The sequence below is a fragment of the Nicotiana sylvestris genome, chromosome 1 (genome assembly GCF_000393655.2).
Source record: "Nicotiana sylvestris chromosome 1, ASM39365v2, whole genome shotgun sequence".
NCBI classification, from domain to species: Eukaryota; Viridiplantae; Streptophyta; class Magnoliopsida; order Solanales; family Solanaceae; genus Nicotiana; species Nicotiana sylvestris.
Window position 1 is genome coordinate 37,744,069 of NC_091057.1, and position 23,784 is coordinate 37,767,852.

General features: G+C 38.4%; 1 protein-coding gene across 1 annotated transcript; it reads left to right on the forward strand.

The window, feature by feature from the left end:
- Positions 1–15,422: 15,422 nt before the first annotated feature.
- Positions 15,423–17,136, forward strand: LOC138868849 (uncharacterized). The gene is made up of 2 exons (XM_070146424.1): positions 15,423–15,679; positions 16,668–17,136. The coding sequence occupies exons 1-2, from the start codon at positions 15,423–15,425 to the stop codon at positions 17,134–17,136; spliced, it is 726 nt and encodes a 241-aa protein (XP_070002525.1).
- Positions 17,137–23,784: the final 6,648 nt, after the last annotated feature.

The window sequence follows — 23,784 nt, forward strand, 5'->3', positions numbered from 1 at the left end:
ACGAAAGGTGATGAGCCTTAAGACAACGATAGAGTATAGGTCATAAGGTTATATCCTCATTTCGAGAAATAAGTTCATGACTCCAACGCGACTACCAGAGAGGAGAGTTAATCCCCAGAGTAACAGAAATCAGTATGGACTGGTAAACAAGATAAACTAAATATGAATTAGGGACTGAATGATTGGAAAGTACTCGGCATCATGGGAATTTCATATTTTGTTCCGACGGTAATAGAATGGACCATAGAAGAAGATTCACGATGAATTCAGAGAATAGTCATTCAGGGAGACGCTTCCTTAGAGCAAGCAATGCGAGCAAAGTTAAGCTTAAGAGACTGTATGTGCAAGTTACGCTAAGTGTCACCCTTGCGAGTAAGGGAATTTGTTATCCTTGGAATAGAAGAATTACCGCAAAGAGATTAAGGATCATTGATGTTGAGAAACGATGCCAAAGATGAAAAGGTAAAACATCTATAGGTAGATCCTCGTGGCTTCAGCTTTTAGTACACCCCTAAAGTGGGGACTATGGAGTAATGTGGTATTAAGTCAGAATTAAGTGGTTCTAGTGACCATGGAATGGTAAAGGAAGAATGTGATAATGAAAGAGGAATGGCATGACACTTATCCAAATCTTACAGATACACTACGACTCAAGAATATTATGCAAGCACGACGTCAAGGAGAGGAATTAAATGTTTCTGCCTGAGCTGTTATTAATAAATAAGGATCCAGTACAAGACGTAAGTTAAAACAAAGTAAATAACCCAAGAGAGATTACGAGGAATATTGATATGATAATGGGCCTACAAGTAGTTAGTAATTGGTCAGGAAGATCTCAGTTATGGCTAAATAGGAGGTTACATATGAGTCATCAGATCATGTAAGATAAACATAGTAGAACCCAACATGGAGAATTCAGCTTCAGAGAATATCATTATAATACTTGAGATATATTCAAACAAGAGTCGGGGTAGTTAAAGGTATCGTATGAGTGTTACAGGGAAAAAAAAGTTCTACTAGGAAGGTAGTCAAAATATCAGTTCAGAAGCAACCATATAAGCACAAGGGCATGGAAGTAAGCAACTACAAATAATTATAAGCAAGTAAGGACATCAGAAAAGGTCCGTAATAAGCTCACAGCTTTACGAGAGTCAAGGTTTCTCCCTAAGTACTACAACGAAAGACTAGCTGAGCAGATAAGAGATAAGGCTTCAACCTAAGCACAACGACCTAAAGAAGAAATGGTCGTGTAACAACAATCTCACAACATTATAAGCACTCCAAAGGAAAGTGGCACCTACCATGACTAATGAACGGAAAGTAAAATTAAAAGTTATATTTGAGATCATATGAGTTGCAAGAAAACTCTGGCATGTATGGGCACTCAGATGAGCTAAGTATGGACGCAACAAGGGGGCAGAAGGACCAGGAAAAATAATAGCTTACGTTGAAAGAAAGCTAAAATAGAACAAAAGAAATTATTCAATCAATGATCTAGAGTTGCTTACGTTATGAACTCACTTAAGGGTTTGGAGTTTTATATATGTAGCATATATAGCCGTAGAAGATTCTGGTATACGTTAAAAGAAAGAATTGATCCCGGGTCATAGATGAAGGATTGAATTATTAAAAGATTGTATCATGGATATTCCTCAGCGCCCATTAAAAGGCTAAACATAATAGCTAATACCATGAACCTCAGATCAGGAGATAACTTAAGCCTGCATAAAGACCGATCAGAAGAAGGAGGAAACTGAAGAGTTACATCAACGAAGTAAATCAGCAATCTGATTATTGCACCCAGAAAATTATGGACATCGTTATTGAGAACATTACATAATCACTCTTAAAATCAGAGGTGCAAGAGAGATAGTATATTAGCCATATTTTATAACTGCTCTATAATGAGGCTAGTTAGAAGAGTACCGACCTTGTGAGAAGTCAATACGAAGCTCTCACCGAACCATGTAAAAAGGTGCAAGTATTATAATGGAAGTTCAAGTTATTGATGTGAATTATACCTATGTAGAAGAGAGGTCATGAAAGAGATAGAAGATATGGTGTGAGATTTTAAGGTAAGTAAGGTGAAAGTAAACAACATACGAGATACTCAAATACAGAAGGTTGTGAATTGTCCATACTTCAGATAAAAGGCTAGCAGTGCGGGGATTCAATATCCAGGAATGATAGCAGTATCGCCAGTGACATACCTTCTAGCCTATGTTTCTAGGTGTCAAAAGGCCTAGTTAAGAAAGTAAAGAAGAGTTAGAGACAATGTGATGTCCCGCTTGATGTCCTAGAATAACATAAAGAAATCTATGGTGCCAACAAGCTGAAGGAAGGTTGCGAGTAGTTTAAATTGATATGTGTAAGTCCCAACCTAAAGTATGGTAAAGCAACAGATTTTTAGGAAGACAAGAGTAAGGATAAGAAATGGCAAACGAGAAGGTGGCAAAAATGGACAAGTCCTCAGGATTAAGCCCATGAATACAAGAGAGCTAATGGTTTCTCTAAGTTATATAAAGTTCAGTATAGTGTGAATAAACTCAAGGAAGTCTAAGATTAATAGAATTTAGTAGAATGAGAGTGTAACTGTGATAAATAAAGAATGACGTTTGGGCCTTCGATTGAGTAATGATTTGAAGAGGATTTCTTGAATTGTACGGAATTAAAATACTCACGTAAGAGAATCACCTTGGGATGCTATAGAATACGATTATTGAAGTACGGTATCGTCACTAAATGGATCAGGAAAATTACTTCGAATATTCCTTGATGTAACCTAAGCCTTAGGGACAAAGTATTATGTAAGAAGTTTTAAGTTATCAGTGGTATATTGTAGATCAATATTGAGGTGAATCAACAATGGATGGACAAAAGTCACAAAGTATGAGATGAGATTAGGCCATCATTCTAAAGATGAGCAGTAATGAGGAAGCATTAAAGGATTTAAATTTATACTGATGGAATAAGCAATGAGAGTAAGCTAGGATTTGGTAATAGACCTCATCAACGATAAATTAAAGTAAGAGTTATGGCAGTAAATTCATACGGATGGCTAAATGGACCTATGTGATGAGATATAGCAATATTCGTGAATTCAACAAACTACCGAGCGAAGAACTTCAGTATACTCATAGATGCCCAAAGGGACATATTATCAAGCTCTACATATGATGCCTATAGATTGGGCACACTTACAAGTTCAAAATTGTACAGGCTGCATGATGAAAGGTAGCAAGAGTTACGAGATTGGAAGTATTCCGACTTCAAGTTGTAGTGTGAGAAGGAGGCCTAAGGGTGAAATGCCCTGGGCTTTGGACTTATTCATAGAACAGTCGCCTAGATGGAAAAGGCAAGTTCTAAAGTATTCGGAAGATATAAGTTATGAAAATAATAAGTGCATCAGTCAACATTAGAGGACGAATGTTCCAAAGGGGGGAATAATGTTACGCCCCGCAATATTACATCGATATCACCTTTCGTAGTATTAAGTCACGACGATGTTGCACCCTGAAGTATTAAGCGTGGAATTTGTCGTAAGGTAATTGACATCGGTCCAAGTAAAAGATTATTTGGACGTTATAAGGATTATGCTATTTCACAAGTGATAAGTAAATTCGTGAAGGCGAGAGAGGAAGCAAGTCGAAGAAAGTGAATTTCGTTGAAAGTGCATTTGGAATAAAATACGGGTCGAACGATAATACCCGATAATTATGAACTAGTACCATGTAAGGTACCATATAACCACGGTAGTATAACATATAAAGTATATATGAAGTACTTTAATAATAAATAAAATTTTAGTAATTTCGGGTAATTTTTAAATTATGCGGGTAATTGGTTAATTACCGGGTAACAGAACATTATCCGGTTAACTAATAAGTGAAAAAAAACTTAACAATTATCCATCACCCAAATACGTGGCAGCAATCCTTTCTCTAATTGATGACTCTTAGATCCATAATTAGGTGGCATTAAGAGAATTGTTTTTGGTGACTTAGTCATCTTATGAAGTGGGGCCAACCTAAATGTTACTTCTCCAATTCAGTAAAGAGAGGTTCATGAACATAACTAATATATGAAATAGCAGAAGTTCATTAACGTGACTACTATATGAAATAGCAAAGAGAGGTATATACAAAGAGCTATATTATTTTGGCAACGTAATTCCTTCAACAATTCATATGAGATTGTACTGTAGCAACGTGAGATTTTGCGATTCTGTGGAAGTATGGTGCAATCTTTCTCAAGAATATTATACGGGTTTTCCCCTACTCTGATCCATTGTTACGTGTTGTCACAAAGACGTGGGTTAGAGGGATTGTTAAGAGAATCAGCTCAAGTATGTTCAGGCTATTCTTTCTTTCTTTTGGCATGATCCATACGATACGAACGAAATGTGCAAATGCACAAATTCCATGAATGACTCTATTCATAGAAGTATTAAAAATATCTATGTTATTGAATTTTTGTATGTCATAATATTTTATCATCTGTTTATGGGTCTCAGAAAAATATGAAAATTGAAAAGAGTTTACTTTATGATATTACTCAAAGGCAAAATGGTTTTATGAAGCTCCGAAAGATATTATTAACGTACTTTTCATGCATTGCATTCATGTGCATGACCTATTACCAGATGGCATTATATACGCGTATATATGTATGGATATATATGTACATGGGATATAGGAAAAGGTTACGACGTTATATACGCACCACCACCTGATCAGCTGGTATATGATGATGATGTTGCCCACAGTGGATGAAATATGATTCAAACTGAATTATACGCGTATATATGTATGTATATATATATATAGAATATGGGAAAGGTTATGGCGTTATATGCACACCACCACTTGATGAGCTGGTATACGATGATGATTTTGCCCACAGTGGCCGATATGATATGATAGGATGCCCTCAGAGGCTGATGATGTTATGAAACATGTACCTATGCACGATATGACATTCATACGCATATGCATGATGCTATAAGTAATTTGTGATTTACAAAGTTATTCAGACTTACAGGTTGAGTCATGTACTCTATATTTCTTCCATGTTTCTTATGTATTTATTTATGTGCCTTACATACTCGGTACATTATTCGTACTGACGTCCCTTTTGCCTGGGGACACTGTGTCTCATGCCCGCATGTCCCGATAGATAGGTCGAGAGCCCTCCAAGTAGGCTATCAGCTCAGCGGAAGATGTTGGTGCACTCCATTTACTTCAGAGTTGCTCGTTTGGTTAGTATGATTTAGACGTGTATTGTTTGGTATGGCGGGACTCTATCCCGACCTTTATGACATTTAGGTACTCTTAGAGGCTTGTAGAAAAATGTCGTATACGTGAAAGATTGTACGACCTTGTCGGCCTATGTTTATAAAAATATTATATTGGCCTATTAGGCCCGTATGTCATGTATATATAATGATGTAATAAGAAATATACGTTATGTTGGTACTCGGTTAGTAAGGTACCGGGTGCCCGTCGCAGTCCATCAGTTTGGGTCGTGACAATGTCTAAAATAGAGCTTAAATTCTCGAGGACTCTTTTCTCATGGTTTTTGTCACTTGGTGCGAGATTTTCCCACCAATCCAGCAGCAAAGGCGGGATATTTCGAACCATGCTGAACCTGGGGACTTCATGCCTCATTTCTACAAAACAAATAGAGTTAGCCCTTGCCCCCTCCAGATTTGGCTATTTACACATTAATGATCAACATATTGGCACATTTTCTCCAAATAATGCACAAATCATGATTGTGTCCATTGGGATTATGGAAATCCCAGCAGACTTTGGACAAGGCTTGACTTAGCGAGTTATTATGCGGACTGCGTTCTAACCCATACTAGGTTATGGACATGATGCATGCACAGTTAACATTAGAGTGAGGGTTTCTAGAAGAGTCTAGACTGATACCCTCAAGCGGACAACTTTAGAGGGAAAAGCATGGAACCTTCATCGACTGCACCGCTGATCGACATGTTTTACCGCAAATAAGCCTTTCAAAATTTAAAGGGTGATTTAGGAAGAGCACGGACACTCATCAAGTGCCGCTATGGTATTAATTATGCACGAATGGAATATGATATGGAGCATGCTCTATGCTAATATAAAATAACACATTTTCAAATATTTTGCATGATGAAAACAGTAATTGCGGTATTGAATGAAACGTAAGGACATAAAAAGAAAGAAAAACAAGGAAGAAGTTAGTTTGCACAATATGAAAATTGTAATAAAGTAGACAAGGGAGTTAGGGTAGGAGAAACATGATGTAGCAATTCTAACAATATTTAAAGGAAAACACATGTTAAGACCAAGTTGATCAAAGATATTTGCATGCGAATTCAAATAAAGGGAAAATGGAAAAAGGGTGTACATGTAACAATAAAAGGGGAATGAGAGCGGGATATTCATGTACCAGCAAAAAATAGTAAATAAATGTTTATCAGAGAAGGCAAAGTCATATAGACCAAGTTCACTTATGGTAAGAGCCTAAAAATCCCCAGTAGAGTCGACATGCTGTCACGCCCCTTTTTCTCATGAAATCGGGTTTCGACACGTGACAGCTTCTTTATGGAAGGTGTTAAAAGAGAGGGTCGTCACCTAAGGGGTTTGAGGTGCATTAGGGCACCTATTTGCAAATAATTCGGGTTTAACCAGATTTTATCACCAAAGATCGGGAAAGGGCTCGAAATTACCTCAAAAAAAAGGTGGTAGGCACTCTTCGAGGTCCACAACCGTGGGTCTCGGCGAACTCGAATTATATAAATTAGTCTATATGATCAAATAAACAAAGATAGAGCATAAAAATTTAAGAAATTTATTGTAAACAAGTTTTAAACAGAAGGTACAACTATTTTTTATTCTAGTAGGAAAAGAAAGAAAGTGCAGGGGGGGGGAGTCCTAAGCTTTTTAGCCTAAAGGATCACCTTGTGCAACATATATAATACTTCGTAACTCCCTCCAGATGGAGTGTTACTCATATTATTTTGCAGGCACAAACTATCATCTTCTGCTACCCGATTGTTATCTTTAAGTTGTTACCTAGAGCGTACTAGTTCAATTATAACTTGTACCCTATGCGTGCACTGCCAGTCCCGTGCCTACGGTCCAGGAGGCGTTTGGACAATCTATTTTGGGTGGTTCTATACCTAACATAGGTTGCTCAAAATGGGAAAACTAGGCAACATACAAAACAAGTTGGACTTCACATAAAGGAAGTTAAGGGCTCAAGTTAGCCTCCACACTTAGACAACAAATGCACGCAAACAAATTAGGCATTGGCAGTTTCAGAATTGAGACGAGTTAAAGCCATTAAGCCCTATAGACATGATTTCTATGTGACTTTGGAATTGAAACATGCAGGCAACATCAGATGCAAGGTGTTATTTTCTAGGCTTGTTTTCTAAATAACTTTATATTTCAAGGAGTCTAGTATTGCGTACTAATTACTTAAAAATTACAGATTGTAAGCGTTTAAACCTATAGACATGATATCTAGGTGCAGTAGTTGGAAGTGATAACCATGGAAGATATTCAAAATTACTTAGTTTAATCCTATAGGCATGATTTCTAACATTGGCAATGAAATGGTGTTTGAAAGTTCAATATTAACACATAAAGCGAGTGGGGTTATACTATAGGCAGGATTTATATGATTAGCGACTGAAACTAGTTTTATCTCATAAGTGAGTAATTATAACAACATCATATTGTCCAATTAAGACCCTATAGGCATGATTTCTAAAATGCAGATTCATAAAACATGAATTGATATAATCCTATGATCATGGTATCTAGTGAATATGCTGCAATTGAAAGATTAATCATTTTATTTTCCTATAGGCATGATATTTAGCAGTCATGTAGAAGCAAAGTATGAATGGAACATTGAGGTCCTATAGGCAGATTGGCTAACACAAATAGGAACAGAATATGTTTGAGCAAATTGAACACCCATAGGAAGGATTTCTACTCGTTTCATGCAAATATTATAGTAAATCCATTTTTCCAATTTTACTAACACCCCAATTTTTATTATAGAATTATTACAGACCCAATGAATGAAGTTAATTACAGAATAGCTATATTGGGCCTACAGCAGGCCCAAAATATACCCGGCCAGGCCAAGGCTTCAAATCCACATTGTTTCACACTAGCCCAGAAAATAGTCAAGATCCAGTAGCCATCAAAGATTCAGAAAATAACCATGTACACAAGCAATTGGCTTATTCAGAAAGTGAAATGGGACAAAATTGAGCAATGAGGAAATGACAAAGAACCTTGGACCCTAGTGTGTCAAAGTTTCCAAGGGCTTCGAGAACTTAGGGAAGTGCTCACACTAGGGAGGTTAATAGAGGAGATTCAGGGATAGTGCAGGATTTAGTATTAGGGGGGATGATCAAAGACCCCAAATCCTTGTGTGTCAGAGGTCACAAGGGCCTCAAATGGACCCCGAGCAGTGCTCACACTAGGGAGGTCAGTAGCAAGAGACCTGATAGCCTTGGATTTCAGTCGGCTCAAAATGAGAACTCAAAAGAGGCCAGATAATAAGTGAAAGATAATAAGCTAAGGTTGAAGGATAGCACTGAAGGATACAAACATAATCAAGTTGAGCACATAGAGCAAATAACAGAACATTCTTAGGTTTCAAGAACAGACTTAACAAAGTTCCAGAAGAATAGGTTCAACACTTTAATGCTTAGGTAGTCACACATTAACAGAACAGTTTTGCAATATTGATGTACACAGACTCATAGTAGGAAAAGATTCAAATTATGCTAAGTATATATCATATTAATAGGCAAAATAATTTAGACAGGGTGAGAACATGTCATTGCAAGAATTATTTAAGTAAAGCATGATTGATAACAAAACTAAACACCAAGAAGAAGCTAAAGTGTGTTCGGAAGTTGCAACACATAGGCTTGATAAGCCTGAAAAGAATCTGATTAACTCAAATTAGGTTTAGGCATGTCTCAGATTACCAACACAATAAAGTCAAAGGTTGAAGAGATCTAAAATTGAAGTAAAGCAATCAGAATTGCACATAAGAATATCCCATAAAACACATTAAACTATAATCTCCAAAAGTGAAATCATATGCAAATGACAGGTAAATAGGAATGAAGTGACAAAAGTTTAGCAACTCACCAGTTAAGCAAAAAAAACAAGAAAGAACGGAAGTCTACAGTAGCAAGAACCCAAAATTTCTAGCCTTGGCTTTCAGCCAGCCATGAACCAGAATATTGAACAAGAGTATTAGAGAACAAAGAGTAGTAACTTCAGTTGTTTTAGTAAACATGCACGATTCGAGTATGTCTAAAGGGAATGAGGGGAGGGGTTTATATAGTAGTAGAACAAGCACATAAATAAGGAAGTATAAACAATCAAACTATAAAAGGAAAGAAACACATAAATCAATTAAAAATCAAAATAAGCCGGTAAACCCAAATTTTAGGAAAAACAAATATTAACAGAATATTCATAAACACTGTAGCACTAGATGAATAGAGACATAAATATTATTCAAAATCAGAGAATCAAACAAATTTTGGTTCGAAAAAGAGATCTGAAAATCCTAGTTTTATGGCTAGATAAATATTGACAAAAAATATAAAAGAAAAATCGGGCTATAGTAGGATATTGGACGAATATGGACATAATAACTCTTAAAATCATGGAATCAAACCCATTTTTGGTTCGATTAAAAGAGATCTGAAAATCCTAATTTAGGGTAAGTAAGAATCAACAAAAGATACAAAAATATTCGTACTTACAAAGAGCAAATGATGAACATAGATAGAAGAATCAAAAGAGTCAAGGATCCGAACTGATTTTGCTTCGATTCTTACAAGATATGCTTGTCATGTTTAGGCAAGTAGTATAGAGAAGGACCTAGTACCAGGGAGAGGTCACATATGGCAAGAAAACAGTCATGGAATCCCATGTTAGGTGGGATTAGGAGAGGGATTTGGGGGGGAAGACGGCTAGGGTTTGAGAGATGAGAGATGAGAGGATTCTAGGGCGGCGGACGGTGAGAAATGGCTAGGGTTTGGGGGTTTTGGTAGTAATTAAAAAGGGAGGGTGTAATGTGGGCCATTGATCTCAAGTATCAACGTCCATGATTTAAAAGGGTTTTGGGTCGGGTAGTTAAATGGGTTACCAGTTGGGTTTTCGGGTTGGGTTAATTGGTCTTCGGCCAAGGGTAATTGGGCTAGGGTATGAGTAGTTTAGGTTCGAAAAATGGGTAAAATTTAGGCTGCTATTTAAAAACCCCATTTTTAGCCAAAACAAAATTATAAAATAATTAATAAATAACAAAAATATTAATTATGCTATAAAATGATTTAAAATGATAACTTATCATTATAAAAATGTAAATTGTATTATTTTTTGCATAAATATCGTATTTTTTATGAATATGGGCTATTATTGCAAAAATGTGCAATTAGCCTAAAAATGCAAATGTAATTATAAAATATGAAAATGAGTTTAAATGATTAAATCACCATAAAATAATTAAAAAGATAATTATTGGATATTTACATGATAAAAATACAAAAAGAAATTAATTTAAAGCCTTTAAAAATCATGAAAAATATGAAAAATGCTTGTATAGGTTCATGATGATGCAAATGTACTTTTCGCGATGATGAAATATATATATATGTATATATCAGAAATATGAGGGAAATATTGGGTATCAATATTGTGCAGACTCCGGAGGGGCTCCTTCAGCCCAAACGCTATAATCCGCACAGGCAATTCACGTGCTATAGTATCAATATCAAAATCCGCACAAACAACTCACGTGCTACAATATCAATATCCTCATAATAAGGCCCTCGACCTCACTCAATTATCAACCACTCCAGTCTATCTCTCTCTCTGGTTCACAATGTCATGAAACTAGCATGAAAATGATGATATGATGTAACAATAAATAACAACAGAGACTGAGATATGATATGCATATGAATGTGTATGACTGAGTATATAAAGCAATGAAAGAAGATAACTCAACAGCAGAAATGACCTCAGTGGGTCCCAACAGTATAAGCATATAGCCTAGACATGGTTTCTAACATGTATCAGAGCTCAATAGCTCAAGTACATAGAGATTTCATGGTTACACATAAGATCCGGTAACTACATAGTACCACAAAAATAATAGAGTCACTACTCACACGATGCACGCCCACACGGCTGTCGCCTATCATGTGAGTCACCTCAGTACTAATCACTTAACATGTAATTCAGGGTTTCATACCCTCAACACTAAGTTTAGAAGTGTTACTTACCTCGAACAAGCAAATTCCAATTCCGAGCAAGCCAAGCGATGCTCCAAGAATACCATCCCGTGTGAACCGACCTCCGAACGGCTCGAAACTAGCCAAAATCAACTCAAATGCATTAGATAATGCCAAAGGCAACAAACCAAATGGATAAAAGTCGAATCCTTAATCAAAGCCCAAAATCGCCAAAAACGTCTGTTACAACTCGCATTTTTCGCACGTTAAAATTTCGTATTTAGTTAATTGGCATAGACCCGGGATGAGATTATCTGGAGGTTAGCATATTTATGCTATTTATAACAAGCAATAAGTAAGTCCCATGAAGGAAAGGGTACACGAATTTAAGAAAATGAGTTTCATTGAAGGTTGTTGATTTGGGATAAAATAGGGGCCGAACGTTAATACCCGATATTGATGGACTAGTACCATACAAGGTACCATAAGACCGTGATGGTAAGATATATAAGGTATATTTAAAATAAATATATTTTTATGTAATTTGAGATAATTCTTAATTATGCGGGTAATTGGTTAATTACCGGGTAACGGAATATTACCTAATTAATTAATTGGTTATGGGATAAGATTAAAATTACCCCCACCCCCACGCGGCAGTAAGCCACTTAATGAAGAGATGACTATTAATCACTCTTGATAGGTGGCAACATGATTAAGGCAAAAACCTTACTACAAACTAGGTAAGAAAAGAACGTTAAAGTCATTCTTCAAATCTTTCAGCAAATTCCTCTGCAAATATTACCAACATAGTGAGATGCAAAAATATCTTTCTTGCAAGAAATTCCAACAAGAATTTTTAAAGTCGTATCAAAGTAAAATTTTTTGGTTCTAAGGGAGTGCGATGTAACCTTTTTCAAGAATGTCGTACGGATTTTTTTCTACTCTAGATATGTTAAGGTTAAGCTTTTACTTCATGTTAGCTTGATCCCGTAATTACACAAGTTTGACAATGAGTCATAAAGAAAAATTCATATCCCAAAATTTACGTATATTTTGCTAGTCTCGCATGTTGCGTATAGTTTCCTAGTTTTGTACGCTACGACATTCTCCTTATCTGGAATTTGTATTCAATTAAATATTTCATTCTTCCAATCAAGAGAGCAAAGAATTTATATCTACAGTATTAAAATATTTTTATTACCAACTAGCTATAATCGATGGGCTCCTATTGGGCAACCTCTTATCAAATGGTAATTTATACACTGAACCTACTATGGTCGAGTGCCTATGAGCGAGCCCAGTTGGCCGAGATACAGAGCCTAGTGTGGCCGAGTGCCTATGAATGAGCCTACTATGGTAGAGCAGTTATATATATATATATATATATATATATATATATATATATATATATATATATATATATATATAGGGCTGGATAGCTATTTTACTTATTATATTGAGAGAATTGAGTCAGTTCACTAGGTAAGCATATGTTCATGTTATCAGTTCAGTTTTAGCTTTCAGTATATTGCCTTATATACTCGGCACATTATTTAGTACTAACGTCCCTTTCTAGGGGGAACTGAATTTCATGCGTGCAGGTTCGTACAGACGGACAGGTAGACCTCCTCAGTAGGTGTTTGCCCAAGTTAGCTTTATTGGTAAGCTTCCCATCCTTCGGAGTTCCCGGGTCTAGAAGTTTGTTGTACATTTTGTGTATATATGTAGATAGGTTATGGGTAGGTCGGGGCGCTGTTCCGATCATGGTACATCTGCCAGTAGAGGCTTGTAGACATATCTTGTCGGTTAGTGTAGTATGTTAGGTTTGTAGGCCCTGTATGTATATTTTGTTGGCTTGTCAGTTGTAGTAATTATGAAAGCCTTGCCAGCCCAGCTTTATGTTGACGTTTAGTCATTGTTAATCTCATTTCAGTTTTATATTTTACATCACACCTTATCTTGTAATGTGGCCCATGGACAAAGTATGACATTACATGTTCATAGTCTCTTAGTCGCAAGTGGTACACAAGGATAGATGAGGCACTGGGTGCCGGTCTCGTCCCCATGCTTGGGGCATGACAAAAGTGGTATCAGAGCAGTTCTATCCTAGGAAGTTTACAAGCCGTATCTAGTAGGGTCTTATTTATAGATGTGTGGTGCACCACATTATATAAGCAGAGGACTGCATGGCATTTAGGAGTTGGTTACCCTTCCTTCAAATCTAAATGTGTTGTAGCAATGAGTTATAGGAAATTTCAGTTATACTTATATATTGACGTTTGCTGTTTGCATGCATAGATGACAATAACTAGGAAGACTACGACTAGCCAGAGGAGGGAAACAACAGTAGGTGAGGGGACTAGCAGGGTCCCCAAAATAGATGGGGCCTAATCGGAGTCGCAGGGAGAGACCCCTACCCAACAATTACAGACTCCCGGCTCCTCCGCCACCAGAGGAGATTCCTAGGTAGACCGTACATCCAGTTCCCCCTCCGCTTCCATCAGATCAAGACTTGAGGAGTGTGGTGCATTTGTTGGCACATTCGGTAGCTACCCAGCAACAAGCTAAGTCATCCGCTAGTGCAGGACCTTCTGAGGGATCTGGGAGTTCAATAGTCCGAGAGTTTATTGCTTTGAATCCCCCAGAGTTCATGGGGATAGATCAGAGGGAGGACCTGCAGGATTTCATAGATCAACTTCATAGGATCTTTCGGGTTATGCATGCCACAGAGAGAGAGGCAGTTGAGTTAGTAGCTTTTCAACTCCGAGATATAGCCATCCTTTGGTACGAGGGGTGGGAAAGGTCCACGGGACGTGATGCACCTCCTACTATTCGAGAGAATTTTTCTGATGTCTTCCTTTGCCAGTACTTACCACGAGAGATCTGACAGGCTCAGCTCGATCAGTTTCTAGCCCTCAAGAAGGGAAATATGAGTGTTCGAGAGTATAGTCTCCATTTTGACTCATTGGCCAGATATGCACCATCCATAGTTGCTACTATGCGGGATAGAATCCACAGTTTATAGCAGGGTTGGCCCCAGAGTTTACCGAGGCGTGTGCCACCGCTGCATTACAGGATAGGATGGATATCTCCCAGATCCACATTTTCCAAGAATATAGAAAGGGGTAGGCATCGACAACAGGGTACGGGGAGGACTGAGTCAGAGCAACGGAAGAGGATGCGATTTGCTAGATCTTAGGAGCAATCTTAGGGTAGTTATAGGCCCCAGTACTTTGAACTGCCACCTAGACCTCAGTCACAGGGTTACAGGTACGACTGTTATACTCAGTCAGGACCAGGTGGGAGCTCCCAAGCGACAAGTTTGCAGCGACAACGAGGTTCATGGCAAACATGGCCAGTTCCACCGCGGTGTGCCATCTGTGATAGAGGACATTTGGGCCAATGCTAAGCCGGTTCCGATGATTTCTATACATATAGACGTCCGGGACATATGATGCGAGATTGACCAAATAGAGATTTTGGGGGAGTGGCACAACCAACGAATTCAGCAATAGGATCAGCTATATCCGTGCATCCTTCAGGGCATGAGTCTCAGTATTTGGCTGGTAGAGATCAAGGTAGAGGTAGAGGTTCCAGTTTAGGTGGTAACCAGAATCGTATCTATGTGCTAGCAGGTCGACAGGACCAAGAGTCCTCACCTGACGTTATGATAGGTATGTTGACCATTTGTTCTCATGATGTTTGTGCCTTGATAGACCCATGATCTACTTTGTCATGTTTTACCTATTTGTCACGAGGAAATTTGGTATAGTGCCTTAAATACTAAGTGATCCTTTAGTGGTATCTACACCGGTTGGAAAATCGATTATCTCTAGACGGGTTTACCGAGGTTGTATAGTGACAGTTTGTGGTCGTCAGACCTTAGCCGACCTAGTTGAGCCAAAGATGTTGGATTTTGATGCTATAATGGGCATGGACTAGTTGGCAACTTGTTATTCCACAGTTGATTCACGAGCAAAGATAGCCAGATTTCATTTTCCAGGTGGGCCAGTCCAGAGGCAGGTTTATTTCCTATCTGAAAGCGAGGAAAATGATCGCAAATAGGTGATTTTATCTTATTGTGCGAGTTAAAGATGCAGATGCTGGAATACCTACACTTTAGTCTATTCCAGTAGTAAAGGAGTACATGGATGTATTTCCATATGAACTTCCAGGTATTCCTCCAGAGCGAGAGATTGATTTTGGCATTGATTTACTTCCGGGAATGCAACCAATATCCATCCTTCCGTATAGGATGGCACCTGCCGTATTGAAAGAGTTGAAGGAGCAATTAAAAGATTTACTGGAGAAAGGTTTCATCAAACCCAGTACCTCACCTTGGGGTGCACCGATACTGTTTGTACGGAAGAAAGATGGCTCGCTGAGGATGTGTATCGATTATAGGTAACTGAATAAGGTAACTATTAAGAATAAGTATACACTTCGAAGGATAGACCACTTGTTTGATCAGTTGCAGGGAGCTAGATGCTTTTCAAAAATATATTTGAGGTGAGGGTACCACCAGGTCAGAGTTCGAGAGAAAGATATTCCCAAGACAACCTTCAAGACCCGATATAGCCATTTCGAGTTCATTGTCATATCCTTCGGGTTGACGAATGCACCTGACATATTTATGGACTTGATGAATAGCCTATTCCGACCATATTTAGATATGTTCTTAATAGTCTTTATTGACGATATTCTGGTTTATTCACGTTCAGAGGATGAGCATGTGGACCACCTGCGAGCGGTACTCCAAACCCTCCGTGATAATAAATTGTATGCTAAATTTTCCAAGTGCGAGTTCTGGTTGAAGTTTGTAGCATTCTTGGGGCACATTATATCAAGCGGAGGTATAAAGGTAGACACTCAGAAGATTGAGGCTGTGAAATCCTAACCTAGACCTGCCACTCAGACAGAGATTCGTAGCTTTCTAGGCTTAGCAGGATACCACCGGAGGTTTGTAGAGGGTTTTTCTTCTCTTTTAGCACCATTAATGAAGTTGACACAGAAAGCAACTAAGTTCCAATAGACAGAAGTCAAGTGAGCAAAGTTTCCAGGAGATAAAGAATAGGTTGACCTCAGCGCCAGTTCTAGCACTTCCAGAGGGCCCAGATGGTTATGCCATGTATTGTGATGCCTCAGGTGTCGGGTTAGGACGTGTCCTAATGCAACAAGAAGCATGAGTGGAATTATCCGACCCACGACCTCGAATTAGTTGTGGTTGTCCATGCACTTAAGATATGGCAGCATTATTTATACCGTGTTCATGTTGATATATTCACAGATCATAAAAGCCCGCAATATATCTTCAAGCAAAAAGAGTTGAACTTGCGATAGAGGCAGTGGCTTGAGTTATTAAAAGACTATGTTAACATTCTCTACCATCCAGGAAAGAAAATGTTGTAGAAGATGCCTTAAGTCGTCGATCAATGGGTAGCATAGCACATGTAGAGGCCGAAAAAAGACAATTAACCATAGACATTCATCAATTGGCTTGTTTGGGTGTTCGATTTGTAGACTCTGGCAATAGAGGAGTTGTACTCCAAAATACTACAAAATCATCTCTCATAGATAAAGTAAAGGAGAGGCAGTACGAGGACTCAAAGTTGGTCGAGTTGAGAGAGCTAGTTCCGCAAAAGAAAAAGCCGTTATTAGAACTCAAAGGAGAAGGGGTTCTCAGATACAGGGGTCGTTTGTGTGTTCCAGATATTGCAGGGCTACGAGACAGGATTATGTCAGAGGCACGTTATTCAGGGTACTCCATTCACCCTGGGTCGACGAATATGTATCATGACATCAAGGATGTGTATTGGTGGAACGATATGAAGAAAAACATTGTTGAGTATGTCGCTCAATGACCTATTGCCAGTGGGTGAAGATAGAGCACCAGAAGCCTGAAGGGCTAATGTAGACTATAGAGATCCCGACATGGAAATGGGAGGAGATAAACATGGACTTTATCATGGGTTTACCTCGTTCTCATCGTAAGTTCGATTCCATATGGGTGATAGTCGATAGGCTCACGAAATCAACTCATTTTCTACCGGTCAGATCTACATATACAGCAGAAGATTATGCAAAGTTATATATTAAAGAGATAGTGTGACTACACGGAGTGCCAACATAGATTATATCTGACCGTGGGGCCCAATTTACAACACAATTTTTGGAGGTCATTTCAGAAAGGTCTAGGGACTCAGATGAATCTCAGCACAGCTTTTGATCAACAAACTGATAGACAAGCGGAACGCACAATTCAGATGCTCGAGGATATGTTACGAGCATTTGTGCTTGATTTTAAAAGGAGTTGGATGAACATCTACCTCTTATCGAATTTGCATATAATAACAGATATCACTCTATATCTAGATGGCTCCGTATGAGGCTTTGTATGGGCGCAAGTGCATATCTCCTATAGGGTGGTTTGATATTGGAGAATCTGGGTTACATGGGCCAGACCTGGTTCAGCAGGCCATCGAAAAAGTAAAGCTTATTCGGGAGCAACTATTGACATCTCGGAGTCGGCAGAAGTCATATTTTGACGTACGGCGATGAGATTTAGAGTTCGGGGTTAATGACTGGTTATTCTTAAAGGTGTCACCTATGAAAGGTGTGAAGAGGTTTGTCAAGAAAGGCAAACTTAGCCCACGGTATATTGGACCGTATAGGATCATTCAGAGAGTGGGACAAGTAGCTTATGAGTTAGAATTGCCCTCAGAATTGGAGTTTTTCCATCCATTATTTCACGTATCTATGTTACAAAAATGCATTGGCGATCCTACCCGAGTGGTGCCCACGGATGATGTACAGATTATAGAGGACTTGTCATACGAGAAAATTATGGTTGTCATCCTAGACCGACAAATCCGCAAGCTACGAAATAAGGAGATAGCGTTCGTGAAGGTTTTATGGAGAGGTACAAAGGTGGAAGAGAAGTCGGGGGAAGAAGAGGAAGAAATAAAGTCTAAATACCCCCACCTATTTCAAACTGAAGATATGAATCGAGGTGGGATACCTCAGCACAGCTCTATTTAGGCCAGTAGGTCATCAGTTAAGCTCTCATTTTTGACTCTCAGAATTTATAATGGACATTTGTATGGAGCAAAGTGTTGCTATTTACAGATAGTGTCCATGTGTGGCATGTATAGTAAGTTTTCTGGTTGCGTACAAGTTGGTTTTAGTCTAATGTACGAAAGAGGCTCCAACAAAAATTTTCCCAAAGTATCTCAGAATAGACATTCGAGGACAAATGTTTCTTGGGGGGGGGGGGGGGGAAGATGTTACATCTCTCATTTTTCGTATGTTAAAATTTCGTCTTCACTTAATTGACGTAGACCCGGGGATAAGATTATCTAGAGGTTAGCATGTTTATGTTATTTATAACAAGCAATAAGTAAGTGCCATGAAGGAAAGGGTACACGAATTAAAGAAAATGAGTTTCGTTGAAGGTTGTCGATTTGGGAAAACATACGGGCCGAGCGTTAATATCCGATATTTATGGACTAGTACCATATAAGGTACCATATGACCGTGATAGTAAGATATATAAAATATATTCAAAATATGTAGAATTTTAAGTAATTTGAGATAATTCTTAATTATAGAGGGTAATTGTTTAATTACCGGGCAACGGAATATTACCTAATTAATTAATTGGTTATGCGGTAAGATTATAATTACCCCCACCCCACCCCCACCCCCACCTCCACGTGGCAGCAAGCCACTTAATGAAGAGATGACTATTAGTCAATCTTGATAGGTGGAAACATAAAGTATTACCAAAACACAAATCCTAGAGATCATTTAAGGCATAAACCTTATGACAAACTAGGTAAGAAAAGAACGTTAAAGTCATTCTTCAAATCTTTCCGCAAATGTTACAAATAGAGTGAGGTGCAACAATATCTTTCTTGCAAGAAATTCCTACAAAAGAAAATCCAACGAGAATTTTTAAAGTCCTAGCAACATAAAATTTTGCGGTTCTAAGGGAGTACAGTGTAACCTTTTTCAAGAACATCATACGGATTTATTCCTACTCCAGGTATGTTAAGGCTAAGATTTTCCTTCATTTTAGGATGATCCCGTAATTACGCAAGTTTGATAACGAGTCATAAAGAAAAATTCATATCCCAAAATTTACGTATATTTGGCTAGTCTCGCAAGTTGAGTATATTTTCCTAGTTTTGTAAGTTACGATACTCTCCTTATCGGGACTTCATATTCAATTAAATATTTCTTTCTTCGAATCGAGAGAGCAGAGAATTTATAAATACAACATTAAAGTATTTTCATTACCATTGAGCTATAATCGATGGGCAAACCCTTATTTGGCAACCTCTGATCAGAAGATAAGTTGTACACCGAACCTACTGTGGCCAAGCAGCTATGAGCGAGCTCAGTTGGCTGAGATACAGAGCCTAGTATGGCCGAGCGCCTATGAGCTAGCCTACTACAACAGATCTCAATATCATAAGTAAAATAGTTGTCCAGCCCTATAAGGCTCTATATATATATATATATAGAGCCTTATAGGGCTGGACAACTATTTTACTTATGATATTGAGAGAATTGAACCAGTATCAACAGGTAAGAATATGTTCAGGTTATCAATTCAGTTTCAGATTTTAGTACATTGCCTTACATACTCGGTGCATTATTTCGCACTAACGTCCCTTTCTTCGGGCACTACATTTTATGCGTGTAGGTTCGGACAGACAGACGGGTAAACCTGCTCAGTAGGTGTTTGCCCGAGTTCTGCTTTATTAGTAAGCTCCCCGTCCTTCGGAGTTGTCAGGTCTAGAAGTTTGGTGTACATGTTGTGTATATATATAGATAGGTTATGGATAGGTCGAGGCCCTGTTCCGATCACGATACATCTGCCAGTAGAGGCTTGTAGACATATCTTTTCAGTTGGTGTAGTATATTGGGCTTGTAGGCCCTGTACGTATATTTTGTTGGCTTGTCAGTTGTAGTAATTATGACGGTCTTGCCGGCCCAGCTTTATGTTGACGTTTACTCAGCATTTCTCTTTTTAGTTTTATATTTTATATCACATATTATATTGTAATGTGGCCCATGGCCGAAGTATGACATTACATGTTCAGAGTCTCTTAGTCGCAAGTGGTACGCAAGGAAAGATGAGGCACAGGGTGCCGGTCTCGCCCCCGTGCTCAAGGCGTGACAAAGTCCAAATCGGGCCCATGGCTCTGAACCTAAAAAAAACTCACAAAATCTGATAATCCATTCTATTACGAGTCCAACCATACTAGTTTCACTCCAATCCGACTCTAAATCGACATACAAAGCTAAAAAATTTACATTATGAAACTTTAAGCTAAAACCGCCAATTTCTATTTAAAATTCATCAACCAATTGCCAAAAATAAAGAACGATTCATGGAATAAGATCAAAACCAAGTGTAGAACATCTACCCCAATCCTTGTGATGAAAATTGCTCCAAAGGTGACCTCGATCTGAGTCACTATGAAGAAACAACCAAAACCTCGATTTTTATTATTTCTGCCCAGCATATTCGCATATGCGACACATTAGCCGCTTTTGCGACATCGATATTGCGACCAAAATCACGCCTCTACGGAGAAGCACTGGAGGCCTGCCTTTGCACCTGCGGGAAAATGCCCGCATCTGCGAACACGTATATGCAAGTCTAAACTGCGCTGCTACGCTGCCAATCGCTTCTGCACCCAACTCATCGCATCTGCGCCTTCCGCACCTACGACTCCTTTGTCACATCTCTGACCATCGCACCTACGCAAACCAGCCGCAGGTACGGTCCCACCAGAACCATTAGCAACCACCAATAACAACATGAAGATCCGAGATCAATCTGAAACACGCCCGAGCCCCTGGTAACCCTGTCCAAGTATACCAACAAGTCCTGTTATATAACACGGACCTACTTGAGGACTCAAAACACACATAACAACATGGAAACGACGAAACACTCCTAAATTCAAAATTGATGAGCTTTGAACTTTTCAACTTCCATAACTCGTGCCAAGACATAGCAAATCAATCCGAAATGAACCCAAATTTTTCACACAACTCTCAAATGACATAACGAAGTTATTCCAATTTCCAAAACCAAAATCTGAACCCAATATCCACAAAGTCAACTCTAGATCAAACTTTTGAACTTTCCAACCCTTCAAATTCCTAATTTTAGCCAATTTGTGTTGAAACCTTATAGAAACATCAAATTGCAAATCCGAGAATACACCCGAGTCCAAGATGAACATCTAGACATAACAGAAGCATAAAAACTCTGTTCCGGGGTCAAATTCACAAAAAGTCAAACCTGGTCAACTCTTTCAACTTAAAGCTTCAACTATGAAATTTATTCTTCCAAATCAATTTCGAATAACCTGAAAAACCAAAACCGACGATTCACATACGTCATCATACATCATACAGAGGTACTCATGCCCATAAACTACCGAGAGAAGTGCAAATGCCCAAAAACGACCGCTCAAATCGTTACATCCTCCCCTACATAAACATAGGTTCATCCTCGAACGTTCCAAGAGTTGTTCCAAAAGCCATCAAGACTCTAATAGAAACTTGCTCATGACTTGTTGAACCTATGAACCTAGAGCTCTGATACCAATCTGTCATGACCCAAAATTCACTATTCTAAACAACAAATGACCTAAAAATCTAAAAAATAACTATTTATACATAGCTAAATTTTTCGGATAAAAATGCCCCCACGGAGGTTCCGCTAATAGCAGAAAATGGACTACTACATCGCTATAACTATTGCGGCCCTGCAAAAGCAAGTGCGGACCGTGGTCTTCAGTTTTTAGCTCCACTTTTGGTTCTCTGAATCTGTCTTTCGCTGAGGGCGGTAACTTCACCAGGGGCGGCGATAATTTTTTAGGCCCAAAATACAGCTCTCTAAACTTTACCACCACTGAGAGCGTAAACAAGGCTGCCTCAATGGTGGACCCTCGCGTCTGCACGTATTGTTTTCCGCTGTCAGTGCCCCTTGTGAATTAGTTTTGAACCTGTACAGGTTTCACTCCTTTATGAGCTGGTTTTGACTTTCTTGGCTCTTTTTGACCAAACACTGCAAACAAATACAATAAGTTAGCTTTCGACAATACTTGTACACACTTTTAATACAAAACTTAAGCAAAAAGTAGTATAAAATAGACTAGAATCCCTAGTTATCAACTCCCCCAATCTTAAGATTTTGCTTGTCCTCAAGCAAACAAAGTAACTCTCACTTCCTTAAGATAAAAGAAAGGAAAATTTTAGTTGTCCTAAAGTAACCTCATCAAGAATCAATTGGGACTAACAATTACCCTAAACTCAAATGCATTATTAACAATACACAAACTTTTTTTTGCACCATGGTTATAGTGCGACCCAAAAGCATCAAAAGTTGACTCAACTCATCAAGAAATTTCTTTCTATTACATTGGTCGTTGTGGAACCCAAACTCATACTCCTCAACCCTCCATAAGCAAACCTTACTTTTAGATTGTAGCATTCAGAATGAAGATTGTGGAAAACACACTCATCTCTCTCAAAGGAAGGTCACAAGTCCGGCTCTAAGTACCTTAAGCTTGCCCCTTATGTGAGTCACCACTAATGTAAGCTCACTCAACTCAAGATCATATAGGGCTTTTGCAGGCATGTAATGAAGACTTTTGGTTCAGGGTAGGATATATTGGTCTAAGAAGGTTTCATCTTTTCTTAAGCACCTCATATGCTTCATTTTGGCACACATTTTATTTACTCTTTGAGTCATTTACTTATTCCTTTGGAGTTAGAGAGACACACTATGACTCTTTCTTGTTCATTTCAATCCTTTTTCTCCTTTCTAATATTTCCAAGCCTTTCATCTTTTGCTTTTATTGAATTCCTTCATTTATTCTACATTGTTCACTTTCTTTTTGACTTTATGGCTTTTATTTTTTTCTTTTTGCATTTCCTTTTCTTCATTTTGTACCTTTTATCACTTTTGCATTCCTCATATCTCCCCACAAACTTATATTTTTGCCTTGTGCTACAGAAAGATCAGGTGCCAAGAGAGGATCATTTTAGAACGAATAAAAGGATTGTATTATGGTTATTAAAAGAATAATGGCTATGGTTCAAGGGGGTTGACTAGGGATATCATTCTTAGTAGGCTATGGATGTTTTCAAGCTTCAATTTGGATCAAGGAGAGCCTATAATCACTTCTCAAGTCGAAATACACTTAGGATATCGCATAGAAAAATATTCTGGGCAAGTTCTAGACCCATTGGCACGGGACTTGGATTTGTAAATCAATACCTCACCAAACATGCTATAGGATTGCTAACAAGACAGAGTCGGGGGCCCATAACAGCCTTAGCTAAGATTTGAGCAACACAAATGGTTCTGAGAAACCACTCGATGATTGTTTAGTCAACACAAGAGTCTCAAGGTCACAACTATCACCATACTATATACACCAATTTGTTTTAACCATGAGGTCAAAAGTAAATGTATTAGG

Coding starts and splice junctions, on each gene's coding strand:
- LOC138868849 (XM_070146424.1), top strand. CDS start 15,423: ATGGATGTATTTCCATATGAACTTCCAGGTATTCCTCCAGAGCGAGAG. Junction 15,680..16,667: donor AGGATGTGTATCGATTATAG/GTAACTGAATAA, acceptor TCTACCATCCAG/GAAAGAAAATGTTGTAGAAG.